The 15,927-nt window shown below is 33.8% G+C and overlaps 1 protein-coding gene across 1 annotated transcript; it reads left to right on the forward strand.

The window, feature by feature from the left end:
• The first annotated feature begins 2,171 nt into the window (after positions 1-2,171).
• LOC120331752 (uncharacterized) lies at positions 2,172-7,142 on the forward strand. The gene is made up of 5 exons (XM_039398892.2): positions 2,172-3,372; positions 3,555-3,767; positions 4,384-4,596; positions 5,143-5,287; positions 5,530-7,142. Exons 1-5 carry the CDS (start codon positions 3,303-3,305, stop codon positions 5,795-5,797), a joined length of 909 nt encoding a protein of 302 aa, XP_039254826.2. The 5' UTR covers positions 2,172-3,302; the 3' UTR covers positions 5,798-7,142.
• Positions 7,143-15,927: the final 8,785 nt, after the last annotated feature.

Consider the following 15,927-nt stretch of genomic DNA (forward strand, 5'->3'; position numbering starts at 1 on the left):
AAAAGTTTCTAAATAGAGAAATTGAAAAAACAGAACCAAAGTATCGTTGTTTGGCCCCGCTTTGGATTATTAATGTCGGAGTTGTAATGTCGTTAGCAGCAGTGGTGAAATTCAGTCGGTTTGCACTGGTTCTATAGAACCGTCTAACGATATTTTCTGAGATCAGCGAACCGGCTAGGACTACTGGTTACTGTCAATGTTCTGTTTGTAACAGAACCGACTGACAAAAAATTTGAATCGCACCACTGGTTAGCAGTATATCTTAACTAAATTCCTATGCGTAACCATTACCAAAGTGAAAAATATATTGGGCTAAGAAGAAGCGGTAAAATTTACATACTAAATCATTTTATACTGTACGTGGATGTATTTTAAAGGAAATTAAGACAAAAATGTGTGGAACGCTTCATCATGGATATCTTTAAATTTTTGTTTAGTCACCAAATACTTCATCATTGTGTCCGTAAAATTTAAAACTCTCTTAACCCTGAAAGTCTTCTGACGCTGAAAGCCGCTTTAGCGGCTTTGGCATCCCGCATGAGCTATGCAACTTTGAAACCCTCATATCTTGCGAACCATATATTATATTTAGACAAGTATTACATCGTGTGAAAGATAATCTACAGGACTAAGTATAACTTTAAAATTAAGATAAAATATTGTGATCATCTTGTGAAAATTGGCAAAATTGAAAAGCATAAAAGACTTATGAAAAACTCCTAAATCTAATTGAAAAAACTTCAGTTTGTTTTCTATTTCACCTAGTACATTATCGACAACATTTGTAGAAGTTGAATATAGCTTTCCAGTGATACCATTAGATTGAAATTATGTTGCACCATTCAAATTTTAGAAGCATTTTTGTTCGTGATTTTGTTTGTTGCAAGATCGAGCCGACGTCAAGGTGACGTAAATACCGACTTAACACCTTTACGCCGTAACGCAGCGACGTTAAACAATTACGTCTGCACGTAGCACGCTTACATATACGAAATACACTTTCCCCGCATGCTCGTAACGCCGTTTTAATTGCATAAAGATATGAAAAATACGAATAGCAAAAATTCGGATTTCTAAAAACGGAATGATGGAACATATCGATGGATGCATTGTTTAGCGCCAATGCTGGACTTTATTGTGCCATATTTTCTTCTTCCGATAGATGAATACTATCCAATATTTCATCTGGACGAAGCTTTCGTTGAAAATCCATTGTAAATATAGCGATATCAGAAATGTAGCGTATATGCAGTAGTTTCGAAAATCTAATGAGGCCGCAAAATGTAAAACACTGACCAGGTGAGCTACTGGTACCACCATGTTTTCCGCGTTCCCGTTATCAGTTTTTTTTATTCAATTTTCATGATATCCAAGGGTGAATAATTAGCCTTGATGTTTCCGGCGGAACCTCATAAATGCATGAGGATCAAATATTTCACTTTGGCCATTCATTTTGAGCCACACGAATATAAAATGGCCTCTATATTCTAGCAATTTCACTATGTTCGATCAAGATTCGTCTGAATATAAAGGTTTTATCTGCGGCCGTAGATATGAAACTGATGCAATGATGACACAATCTGAACTCAAAATACAAAATATTACTTATATTGATGATAGATTTCGAAAAAAGGTATTAAATCTTACCAGAATACAAAAAATTAGTAGATGGGACTAAAAATAGGCTTACACATCTCATCAAAACATCTCGTAAAATATTGCCAGTCAAATCGATGCGACGCCGTGGGAGGTCAGTCAGGGTGAGAGAGTGGCGTAGTACTGGGAATTCAGAGTTCAAAGAGTTATTTGCTTTATGTCCATGCCAAAGGGAAAAGGACAAATTCCATTCTTCTCTATTATATCTCTGATTTCCCTATATAAAGCATCCGTTATACATATAAAATTCTAATGATATATATCTGGTTATAGAAATAAATGGGATGAATTTCTGCACATATAAGCATCTCTTATTCAATACTTTATAATAATAATAGTTCATACGTGCGAAAGCATGAGTCAAGCAAGTAATTGTATCGAAGGGAAGTCTTAGACGAAACTGACAGGCAATCACAATATCTAAGAAGCATTACTTAGAGTTAAGGTACAGTATGTATGACACTTTGATATAGCATTGAGTTTAGTGTCGCTTTGTTGGTGACACTGCAGTGTACGCAATGCCAGGGTAGGATTTATTAGGAATTCGATCAAATGGAATTTTTAACTTGGCATCATTTTCGAGAAAGCTCGCGAGTAATAGAATTTTAGAAGCTTTAATACAAAAGTTTTTTGTGATTAAGTAGGTAGCTGGTAGTTACGGACTCATGTGCTGCAATATTGATCTATCTATCTTATCCTCTCTAAATCTAATCGAAGATTCATTTTTGTGCATGAACACATGCTCGAGAGAAGTGTATTTTCGGTATGAAAACTGTTCGAATTATTTTTACCTAAATTCGAAAACCACTGGAAAGCAAAGTGGAATTCACGATTAACATTTTATATCATGTGCCATATTCTATAATTTTAGGAGTCATTATCAGATTTTTATGATGTCAATCAAATTTTGCTTGTAGACTTTGATTCTCTTTTACAGATGTTTTCAAATCTGCATTGTTCTACTTTGCCACTTACTTGATGTTGTGAAAGTATTTTTAAGTGCACAAGATGGTACGCTGGTTTTCAAAATTGTACATTTTTTTATCTGCAATTCCAAAGCGATATGTCCGTTAACTTTTAATGCTAAAAACAACTTATTAGGAAGTGAAACGTCAATTGAAAAATGGGCAAAATTGTCGTTAATAATAACTTTGTAAAAACACCAAGACGGCACTTATTTCTCAAAAATAACTTCTTTATTATAATTATATTCTTTCACATTAAACTTGGGTTGTGAAATGCACTATAACTATACATGTCGAGCAAGTGTTTTGAATTTTAAGATCTTTTTGTAGACTTTAAAAATGCAGTGTCTAAATTTTAGTCAAATCAGTAAAAAAATTCAGACAGGAGTAGGGCACACTTTATTTCATAAGGTAATGGTAACTTGTAAGCAGCAAACAAGACTTGGGACTAAATTTTGTGCGCCATATTCAAGATCAAGAGTCTTATAAGATTTTAATAAAGAAGGTAATGCGATTCCACAAGATCAAGAGTTCGTTTTACGTAGCGTTGTCCTAATTGCAGTGTTCGACACGCCATTCTTGAAGAATTGTTCTTTTCATTTACAGCACGTTTCACTGGCAGGTTATTCGTTCAATAAATAAATCATAATACTATGATGTGACTTTCCACAAACGCCAACAATGCGCGGTTTGGAAAAAATGAACCAGTTTAAGAGTGTTATCATAGTTTATGTAATCTTCGTTTTTCAATGTAAGTGCTTCGGGATAGTATTGTTTTTTATTTTTGAATATTTGCTATTATACTAAACTTGTAAAACTATCAATGTTCAATACGCATTTTTGCACATATATACTTTAGTTTTCCAGCAGTTTGGTCGGTAGATAAGTAAATATGTAACACTCATAATCTATTTTTTTTCATCTCATTCCAAGGCGATATCCCAAGTATAACAGCGGAAAGAATATGCTTCAATCGCGCATCAAATCAGTCAAAGGGCAGCATGGTGTACAGTAGAACGCATGTTAGTTGTGAATGGACGTTCACTGGAAGAAAAATTCAAGAATGTGCTCTTTTCCTGTATGTGTCCAAAAACTCTAGGACTTGGTACCGTTGCTCGGATGTATATTCATATATGAGTATTTTAGGTGAGAATTGAATAAAGTAATTTCAATTTATGTAAGTAATGTACTTTAACAAGCATAATGTAATTATATAAAATTAAAATATCAAAGATGGTTTCTCCTATAGATCAGGAAAAGTGAACCACTGACCCACAGGTCACAAAGTCATCCACCATGCAAAATTTATATATATATATGCCAATGAATAAAATTGATAATTGAATAGGCTTAAATTCAAGCTAACAATAAGCGAATCACGCACTATGTTGCATTGTCAGTGGCTCAGTCAGGGATTTTCAATTTTGTTTTAGGAGCTCCGAGACCGAGGAAGAATGTTGTCTTAGGGCTATTTTAGATACTGTAAATTGCGAAAATTTTGCGTAGCTCTGGCCAGTATTTTGCTAATTTATCATCAAAAACAATACCGCTCGCACTAAAAATGAAAAAGAAAATTACCTTTTTTTTACTTCTAGAATACCGTTTGGAAAACAAAATTGTCTAGATTTAAAATGAACGACCAAAATATCTAAAAGAGGCAGGATAGTGGTAACGTTAATGGGTTGACAGTTCATCAGTTTAGCCATTCCTGCCATTATTCAATCCAAACTTAGTAACAACTCAGAACAACTTACATCAACAGATCAAAAAACGTGTTTAGTTGAACATCGTTGCTATATTTACTCAAGAAATTCTTCGATGTGTAACTTCAATAAAATATATGAAGAAAAATCTAACATTTACGGAAAATGTATGAATGATGAATGGAGAATCGTAGACGAGCTCCCAACAAAGATAACGTTGTATTCTCTATACGATTTCACACTTCAATACAATTTCATCAGTGGATACGAAGGTGATTTTGTGGCTTTACATCCTAGATTTCAAATGGAGAATGCAGTTTTTTTCAAACATAAAGTTTAAGTGTCTCCGAATTTTTCATTTGACACTTGACAGTTTGACATTATGCGTGCAAACCCAAAGGACAGCTCCGGGTTGTTAAAATCGACTATATTATCAACTACTGCCCTTTACATAATTCCAACTTTAGATCTAAGAATTAATTTATTGGACGCGTAAAAGAGATCAGATGTAATGCTATTGTTAAAGCTATCGATTTATAATGTATTGGTGAAGCGAGCCTTATATAATGATTTCAGCCTCAATTCGGCAGATTTTACAATTTGTACTTTGACTTCGATGTTTGGTTGTGCTACACACATATATATACCCTCAAAATATCATAGTACGGCGGATTAATCGAGCTTGAGTGATCATGCGACGTGAGCCCCAATTATTTAGAATCATCGATGCAGTATGCACCTTTGTTTACGCTAATTAATAAACTATGTTATATCCTATTCTCTGACTTTTTAAGATGTTGAAATATTTTCATTTGCAGACAGCCAAACCACAAACGAGTCCACCAGACCAAGAAATAGCACGATTACTGCTCAAACAAGCTGCTCCTTTTCAAATGCTATACCAATTGTCCTTGGTATTCTCCTACTTTGTGCATTAGGAATAATTGGATGGATGTTTAAAAGGTACAAATAGAGCTTTTATACTAAGAATGATATATATATTGAAACACCAAGTAGGCCTATGCATACAGTTTTCGGTATCACATTTAGTTAGTAAGATAAATAATAGGCAATTAGACGATAACATATTTGCATTCAATAGTAAAGATTGCTTATCTTCAGTTTAGTTGAAAATAATGTTTTTTTCTAGCTAGTAGTAGTAACTACGCGTTTAAAATAACTCTATTATTTCTTTCGTCCAACAGGCACAGAAAGCTCACGGCACCACTTCGGATTCCGGTTGTGCAATATTCTCTCAGAAACTCTCAAAGATACGAACCAGGTTTGACACTCCCACCACAATCAGGGTCGTCCGCTCAGACCCAAGCTCAAGTTTCCTCCGCATATTGTGATGTAGCAACAGCCAGAAATCTACACTCCGGTGGTATTGCAAATGACGCGGTTAATCCGGTAAACGTTAACCAGCAAGCTTGCGTTTCATACGGCTATTCGGTAGTAAACAAGTCCAAATAAAAACGGTAACAAGTTTCAAGTTTAATAAAGAATACAAATTACAGATTCGTCGTGAAAATCGACAACAGTGCCATTGTGATAAAAATGGCGACAAACTGGACAGTTTATCCGGTATCTTAAACGCATCGCTAAAGGGAGTGTGTGATTTGCCTGTTAGTATAATATCTTAAATCAACATATTTGATTGCATAAATGCATGAGATTTTATTGCGCGAAACCCTCAAAATAAAATTTTGAGGTGGCATAAAATTATTGAGATAAGACACGAATTTTATACTATTTGCGGAGTTAAAAACCAGGTATTGTCGCGCATGAAAAAGTTAACGATAATGTGTGAATATGATGGTGCGCTATCTCTGCGAAGCAATGGTTATTTGGTGTGTTTAAGCTTTAAGGGTTCGCCTCGTCATGTTTGAACCACTGGTCACCTCTATCAATCCCTCTACGTCGTCCAAGACGACGCGATATCCAGAATTTCTGCGGCACCACCACGGACTGATTGATTATAGCATGAAATGATTATCAATGTCGCGCTCTTTACTAAGTGTAACGATCTCCATAAGACTTCCTTCGAAAGTGCTGTGTCTCAATAAACATTATTGTGCTATTGGCATGACATGACATGAGAAGGTGCGATTCAGCTGAAAACCATATGAGTGATTGACAATTTTGCGCAACAGATGCTAGTCTGTTATAACGCCAATGAGTTAATTTGGAACATATATATTCTAGAGAGAAAATGACTTTTGTATAAATCGTTTTAGATTTACGAAACTTTGGGTATTATTTATACACAATCAGGAGTGAACAAAATTAAGTTTTCTTCCATTTTCAAGTAATTAAAATATTTATAGATTCCGTTTTTGGAGGTCACTCTGTATGTTTAATGTTAAATGCGCGTACAGTTTTCTCTTAGATCTGTCGCAAGGTTCTGTGGAAATTTATACTATCTCAGTTTTCATTGCTGCACTGAATTATTAGAAATCAACATTTTTTTGCGTAAACGCTCTCCTATATCTTTTTTCATTTTTATTATCAAGTCAAAATACTATTGCGCTGTTGCCATCGAACAATGATTTCGCTATGTGTCTCTCAAGAGCTGTCTCTATTGTCAACCGCCATGTTGCACAGAATGAGTCGATTGATTAAAATTGAAAAGTAAGAATTAGATTACTAAAATAGAATATGCTAATATATTAAAAACAATAATTGTTTTCCTAGAATTTGTAATTGCATATGAATATTTTTTCTGTTTGTTTATTCTAACACATATTTCTTTAGCGGTGAAATTTGACTGAATGTTATTTGTAAATAATATGTGCAATTATTGAAAAAATGTATTTTAAATATATGCAATAAATGTAACCTTCTGCTCTTTTAGCGTGCGCAAGGGTTCGCTTACTCATGCTATATCTACCACGGGCAAACTACGGCCGGTGGGACAAATCCGGCCCGTTCGGTAATTCAATCAGAACTAAACTAAAACCAAATTTTGATATTTAGCTGAAAAAAAATAGCTCAAGGAATTTGTTGGAATTTAGTTTGGGCACACGGGTTATTGTTTCCCACTTTTTTTGCAACACTGTATATATTGTTCATAAAATGCAACTTTTTACGTCACACTTCCATTACCCGCCAGTCTAAGTGGGCAAAATTTTCGGCCCTTGGTCCGAAGACCTTGTTTACCCCTGCTATAGATATATTACTGAAAATTGAAGAAGGAGCATGTATGAATGTGTTCTTTAGCAGTAGAGCCAAACTAATAAGCTTTTGATCGTTTTCACTTGAAATGCGGGAGCAACCACCCAAAGAGTAGAGAGTTGTGCATGATGCTCAATTAAATACAATCATAAGATTATAAATTGCACAAACGCGCGAAATAATTGAATAATGTTTTCTGAGATGACAAGTTTCGCTTGTTTAACATGAAGAATACGCGGAGGAAATAACTTTTTCTGTCTATGATCTCCTTTGTGATAGCACCTCTACAGGGCGGCGGTTTTACTTTTTTCACAAAATTTGATATCAGAAATCACTTTTTACCATTATTTATATCTGAAATAGCATGTAGCTATAATTCATTTTAGTAATGGAAGAATTTAATCGTTCCAAGAGCGAAAACATGCTAATAGCAACGTAAATATGTATGCAATTGTTTTTTCTCAATTTTTGCAAACCGACTAAAATATAACTGGTCGAATTTTACGGTAGAGTTAACCAGAATGCTTTTGGTCTATTCGAGATTAAGATCCAACATATCGACATTGTTTAGCAATGTCTGCCAATCTTAATAAGATACAAATGAGTTTTAATCTACACGTATTTATATTTTATGTGATTGGATTTTAACACACATACACAAAAAGCGAATTGCTCTGTGGGCGAATAATTTGGAAAAAATGTTTTAATATTTTGAACAAATTGTTCTGTTTGTTTGGCAACAATGATTAATGAATAGTTTACACATATTATTCTAGTAGGTTGGACCACCAGCTAATAATTTGAGAAAATTAGTAATCTTTTCAACCAATATGAGAAAGATAATTAAACAAGATTATGTAGTTCAAACACACAAATTCAAGCGCACGCAAGGAATTTCATAATACTATTTAGGGTATAATCACCGGAAAAGGCTATAATTCGTTGTTTGTCGTATAATTAAGTGTTGATCTAATGAGCTTACTTAAGACAAAACTCAGTCTGTTACGCTTTTTGTCTGGTGCTAATAATAGTGGTTCGCCTAAGAAATTAATTTAAAATTAAAAAGGAAAAGTACAGGAAGTTTGACAATATTCGATTTTCCGTTATAAAAACATGATATTTTCGTTCACATTATCGATTGTGATTCAAATTATTTTAATCAGAAATAGTGTGCAAATTTTGTTAATTTGGAATTAACTGTCTTAAGGTTAACAAATACAAACCCTTTTGTTTATGCTTCTCTTAAAGTAATTTCGAATCCAAGAATTGTAATATGAATGACATAACTTCAAATGTGATTATGAGATAACAGAAAGCTAAATAAAATTGGGAGACAAACAAAATGGCTGTTGCTTTCACATCCCGGTCGATTTACGACAAAGTCTCGGATATCCAATATGGCGGCGACGCACATTTCGTTTAACGTACACTTCGCTTCATTGACCTAAAAGAAGATTAACATTAATAGATTGCAAAAAGAAAACAAACAAAAGTAGCCTTAAATGTGTTTTGTAAGATCCTACCGTCTCTAGCTTATAATCTCTGTCCTTTGATGTCAATGTCAAGATAATATCAAGAGTTGCCACGTCAAAGAACTTTGCCGGCATTTTCGATCGAACATCAAACTTAGTTTGAATGAATGATAGATGTATATTTTCTTTAATTATGAAGACACGACGCATTATGAGGTGTAAACTTCGAAAATCACTGGTCCTCGCTTGATGTTTGGTGAATTGTCACCTGCTCAGTTGATTCTTGCCGATGAAAGGTAATTTTCGCGCAAGTTTACATCTTTCAAGACAAATTTTTGTTTATTTAACCTGTATCACCGTGTAATAGAGTTACACGGATGACAAAGCGAATGAATGTCACGCCTACGTGAACGGCAGGCGGGAATAACAAAGTAGCAATCTCTGAAGACAGTAGTAAATATATATGTTTCAACACTTTCTTTTCACAGAAAAATATATTTATTGAATTGACACATTCACATGGTATGTTAAAATACAAAGTAATTATTTTGCAGTTTTGAATCGGAACTGTCTTTAGAGAACACTATTAAATGAACCTGATAGCACGCGGTGTTATGGGCACTGAGGCTCTTATGCGCGTGCGTTTTTCAACTTTTGCGGCTTTAGGCCATTGCGAAAAACTTCTGCGGGGCCAAGTTTGAAACATCTTAAGGAATTTTTTGATAAAAAAGAATAAAAAATTATATTAAAAAAAGAATCAGACCATAGTTCGAATATTTGGAAGAAACTGACAAGCTTTGTAAAAACTATTATATTTTACCGGGTGCCATGCCATATGGCTTATCCTGATACTATATATACATCATCAATACGCAAAAGTAAGTACATTACTAAATATCTCATCATAAAAATAGAAAAATCCATGTGATACAATACATCAGACTATAATAAATACGATTGAAAGGTCTTTATTATATGATTTCCTTTGTGATACTGAGGATATTACAATAAATGTTACTCAAGAATGGTTTTTCGATGGTCAAGCGGTTATCAAAAGCTCATAATTGCTTCGAATCCAAATAAATTACCATACTACTATCGACGTAAGATAACAACCCACGGCTATAATAAGCCATCACAACAAAAAAGTTTTTTTTGTGCGAAAATTATACGATCATATCTTCACTAAAACACACAATTTAATGAGTTTGAACATTATTCTTACCTGAAATTTGTAAAATTTGAATTATCAGAATTTTAATGCGGTGCCCTAAATAGATTCATGAACGTTTCTTAAAAACGGGATTAAAATTATTTAAATGAGGATTTTTATATTTATATATACATATGATATCACGATAACATTTTTTTCTAAAGCAAGTCATTAGATAACTGTTACAGAACTAATAAGTCGATTGACGACAAAGAATTTCATATGATTCGTTTTATTCCATCCAGTTTTGGGGTTAATTTGATATTGTACTTTTGATTTTTCAATTTAAAAATATTAGATCATTTTAACCATGGATAACAAAAAGTAAGAAGAATAAATGATCATTAGTGAATTGAAAGTTGAGCCAGTGATAACTTGCGTATGAACATTCTAGAAATTGCATTTAAAAATAAAGCAATTCGAAAATACAGATTCAGATCAGAAACTTTAAACCTTGACGTTATACCAAAAAATGAAAGAAATCGGTATTAAATTATCTATTCTACCAATACTAATTTATAGTCAAAGTCACCTTTGACGAAAAGACTTATATATATATAACAATTCGCAAAAAAGCATCAAATCATTAGCAAATATCGAGAACTAGCAATATCATGTTCAGATGTTTAGTTTAATTCCTATTGACGGTTTATTACCCGAAAAATTTATTAAATAAACATTCATCTCATTATTATACAGTTTAACAACCAAACTAACTAATCTTGACAGCATTGTCTCCGAAAATATGAATTTCAAATGAGTCTCTAATTTCCTCAAACCTACTGATTGTATATATATATGAAATATCCAGACGAAGTGACAATGAAAAAAGTTTGGTTACAAAATTTATTTGAAATAAAATTTTGAAATCCACTTGAGTACGACTACAGGAAAGAGGCTCAAAATTGTATATCACTGTAACATTATGTGTAAGAACACGAAATCGGTAAATATTATGCTCCCTTAGCATTTTGCATTTTATCGCGAACTATAAACAAGAGTAGATTTTGTAAATCTCTGTGAGCGTGCCGAAGGTCAAAGGGTCAGGGGTTATGCCGCAGTGTTGTCGTCTATTAGTCATATCATGAGGCACGTAATTGACAGATAGTCTAGCACTTTCGTGGCTGCTGTTACTTATTATTCTTTGATGACTTCACAGATATGATGACTTTGGAAAGAAATCTTGGACGGCAATAACGATTTTTATCTGGTAATGGACTAGGCGCAGGCTATACCCTTTAAAGGTACTGTCGTATTGACAAAGCCTATAGATCCAGCTGATAGACGGAAAACATGTTTTGTAAACATGCGCGGTTGACATCTGCGTAACTGACAGGAGTAGAGTGAAAACGGCGGTTGATAATACATGCAATTATGTAATTGCATCACAGGTAAATAACAATCCACAAAAAATTGAAAAAAAATTGCTCGAGAAAAATTGATAAAATTATCGAGCATTCAAATTCCCATGTAAATTCTGCTTTGTAACCCCATGATGTGTTACTCATAAATTCAAGAAATTGAGTTTGACGATTAAGATGTTGGGCCAGGGCAAGCCACTAGCAGTGACAGCTATCTATCTACTCCAGACCCAATAACACGTCCCATTTATTCGGCATTGATCGTTGAATCAATATTTGTTGATGCTTCTTAAAGTATTTTGATTACGCTCTTAGTGCGAATTGGTAACTTGACAACGTCTCGTGAACAACATTCTACGTGCGTCTAAAAGATATGAAAATCATACAATTGGTATGGATTTTATCATTTTATATATATTTAATTTATTTAATATCACTACTTTCATATCTCCAGAGGATTATGGAAGAACGGTGCTTTTAATATTTTGTATCCAGACAACTAGCTACCTTAGGCTATTGCTGCAATGGCATACTGACAGTACAATAAAAAAAACGCGGACAATTTCGTATCAAATTGCAAAGATATCTTCGATCATGATTACACATTCTATGAAGTATTGAATAACCATGTGATGCGCATATTCCTATTACTACTGCAATTTTGGTTTGATACAGCAAGGTGATAACAATTTATATCGCTTATGTTTCCCAGTTAGGTGTCTCGAATGAAATAATGATCTTTTGTGTTGTCTCGTGAGAAATATAAGACGATTTATGAACCAAAAGTTTAGGCATCTTGTTACCAATCTTTATATTTTATTACGTGCACGATATTAGGTTTTACATCATTGTTATCTTTTGTCTTACGCCATTCAAGCAGTTACGATTACATTTTCAAGTTGTAGAATGACGACTTGTTTTTTGACCTAGTCCGCGGTGAATAGTTTTGATGAAGTATTTTTCATGACACAAATCTCCAATGTCGCAACACCAAGGGTGGTCATTAAAATTGTTTACTGAAGTATATGCTGGTAGTTCGTTTCGCCAATTTAACCCATCTTATAAATATATGAATACTTTGGAACATCTTCACAGAAAAATGTCAATTCTTTTGTCAGTTTTTTAAGGAAACATCACGTATTGTTGTTGAATTGTATAAGTTACAGTAACTTACATGTACATGACACCGCGCTGATTTTATACGTCGTGAAGATGTTTATCTCTCTGTATTGTATTTTATATGAAATGAATATACAGTACATTAAACTCCGACTACCGTATACACTACCGATAGGTTACAAATTCTGCGGACGAATACGCTACCGGTAAGGCACCTTACTAGAATAGCGTACTAACGGTAGAGAGCTTTATCGATAGACTTCACCTCATGACCTTAGATGCATTGTGACAACTCATACAATTCTTTCTTGGGATAAAATGTCGTTCGGAAAAGCTAGTGAATTGATTTTATACTTTGTTATTAGTTAAGACTATAGACTATGAGTCAGTCATATTCATCCGAAATAGATACAAGGCAGAAGCAACACTCAACAACAGCACCCAATTGCTTTCGACACGCCCTAGTTCAAAAATCTTACATCTTTCGGCGATAAAAAATATGCTTCTGAGAATTACGCAGCGGGAACCTAATTTCATGCCTCATAAAGTTTAAGGTCGCCCTGATTTGATATACAAGTGAATTCGTTGTTGAGTTTGTTTTGGGAAAAGAAGCCGTTTGGGCTCCTTGTCTATAACATGTTGTTTTAACTTTTTTACCAAGGTCAAGTCGTTTTCTATTTGCGGCGAATTCTTCCGTGTATTTTGGTGTAAACAAACGTTCAATTTGCGACAGTATAGACTGGCTGAAGGACCTGGGTAATCAACTATAATATTTTGTAAATTCCAAACTACCTATCAGGCCCAAGTATGTACCAAGCACCGTATTCATCCAAATTCAACAAAACCAATAAATTTGTTTTCCAAATAGTAAATATGTTGAAAGAGGATATGCTTCTTGGTTCGAGTGAGAATGCATTTTATTTCGCTACAATATTTACATCATTTAGTCGCAAATTACATGAACCCGTCTTTGATGCTGGTTGTTAAGATTTAGGAGAATGAACTCGGTGGCTCAGGGGTTGAAAAGATCTGAGTGTCACCGCGATGAGTTTGTTATATACTGGGAACTATTTTGTTTGTTGGCAGCAAATCTTACTTGCCGAAACATATTTTTTGTAATGGTGTTATGACTGTTTTTCTTTATTTCGAGTATTTCACTGGCACTTCATGGCATTATTTGAGTCTGTTAAAAAATGCACCGTTTTGTATTTAACTTCGTGGCTATTCAATTTCTAGAAAAACAAGACAGTATGCGGTTGATCGTCAAAAATCTCGGAAAAGTAAATAAAAATTAAATTAAAACAACTTCTTACGTCAGTAAACTTGTTTATGGTGACTACTACTTAAAAATAATTTCAAGAAAAAATTCGCCACACATGAAATAGGTGATCAATAGATGGATTTCAATCCCGAAACATTGACGACAGTCGCCCAAAACAGTAGGCAATTTTTGTGCCGACAGAACATGCATTTTGACATTATCTTAAAAAGCTTAAGGTCAACTTTAAATAATGAAAAAGAAACCAGAATACTTCCCCCAGATAAGATGATATCAATACTCACTCAGACACGGAAATTCGACGTTTGTATATCCGCTGAAAACACTCTTCTTTATGCCTAACTACGGCCCAATGAACCCAGTTTTCTCATAATTAAGGTGAATTTGTACACTGAGTATGATTTCACAACAGCCAGTTTCAATAAAAATTTCAATATATTATATGAACAATTTTCAATAAAAAACGCACAATTCCAATATCGCCTCAGTGCGTTCTAGCAAATTAACTACAATTTGAACTACTCGGAATTGGTTCACAATTATCGATACGGATTGTTAAATCAATAAATGTGGCAGAATCACGGTGCAAATAAAGCTCAAAATTTTCATGTGATATATCTTTTGATCATGCTGAAATGCAATTCAGTGAAATACAATGTGTGGGTTGATCTACTATTATTGTATCTTTCAAACTCCACTCTAATCCCAACTTGGTGATAGATGTGAATTCATCTGATGTCTGAGTGCTGCAGTGGACTCATGAAAAGCAAATAAAACATTGCATGTGACTACACATGTACCTTGAAGAACATATAGAGAAGTGAATGGGTTCTTAGACACATATGAGGTGGATTTACTGTGTATCCAAAATCAAAGCAAGCGTCAGAACAAATAATAGGTTGAACAGTGCCAGTTAGTACCACTGCTTCGAACTGGACAAAGAACAAATTAATTTCGATTCAAACATCATTCCTGGGGTCTGACACGGAAACATGGTTGTTTAATACTATGCATATGCAAACGTTGGTAGACATGAAAATAGTTTATCTGATATTGCGTCACGCTGATGATACTTTACCTTGAAAGACGCATGGAATGTTTTAAGATATTGAAACAGAATGCAGTAAACGATTGAAATTGGGCAGGAGCAAGAATCCAAGACCTACTTTTGTGCGTAAGTCGAAGCAGGAGGTTTGTTGTACATGGTCAATTACCCCTATTATCTGTTTGCAGATTGTATAGACCTGCGAAAATAATTTGATAATCGCTGTTTGGCTTCCTCATTAACGCACAACATATCTCAAAATATTTGTTTCACTTTTGTGTCTTGTTATGAGCTAACCACCGTAAAATAATTTAGAATTATTTGAAAGTGTCTATTGAACTTTTAAATAAAAAAAATAGTTATACTTTGCCGGTTAAATTATTATTTCACAATATTTCTAGGCGTTTTCTTATTTATGTTGTAATTGCGTTACCGTTACAGATTTCCGTTGTATACCAATTTATGAATTACTATATAATATATATATAATACGTTTGTTTTTGACCTTCCTCACATATTGTTCTTTGAAGTAACAAAATGATCCCGCCAAACTCATGATAGGACGTCGTGGTGAATTTCTCAATTTTTTTTATTAAAGCCATATTTTTATGATGATATTCTGACATATGACTCTTTTCTTTTTCAGCTTTCTTCTTTTTCAACTCTCAGCGAAATGTCTGATTGATGAATTTTAGGTTTTTGTGTAATTTATGTGCCTCGAGGACCCATCACAATGAAAAGTCACATATGGTTGGATATCTTCCAAGTCTTCGATATTCGATTCAAAAAAATTTATTCGATTCGATTCTGAAATCATCAGGTATTCGAAAATGCCCAGCTATACTCAAAAGTGACACGTATCTGCAGACGTTTTTTTTTTAATTTTGTTGCAAATTGAAATTAATATGCATTAAAAACTAAACTACCACAACATCTTGAA

Source organism: Styela clava, chromosome 6 (genome assembly GCF_964204865.1).
Source record: "Styela clava chromosome 6, kaStyClav1.hap1.2, whole genome shotgun sequence".
Classification (NCBI taxonomy): domain Eukaryota; kingdom Metazoa; phylum Chordata; class Ascidiacea; order Stolidobranchia; family Styelidae; genus Styela; species Styela clava.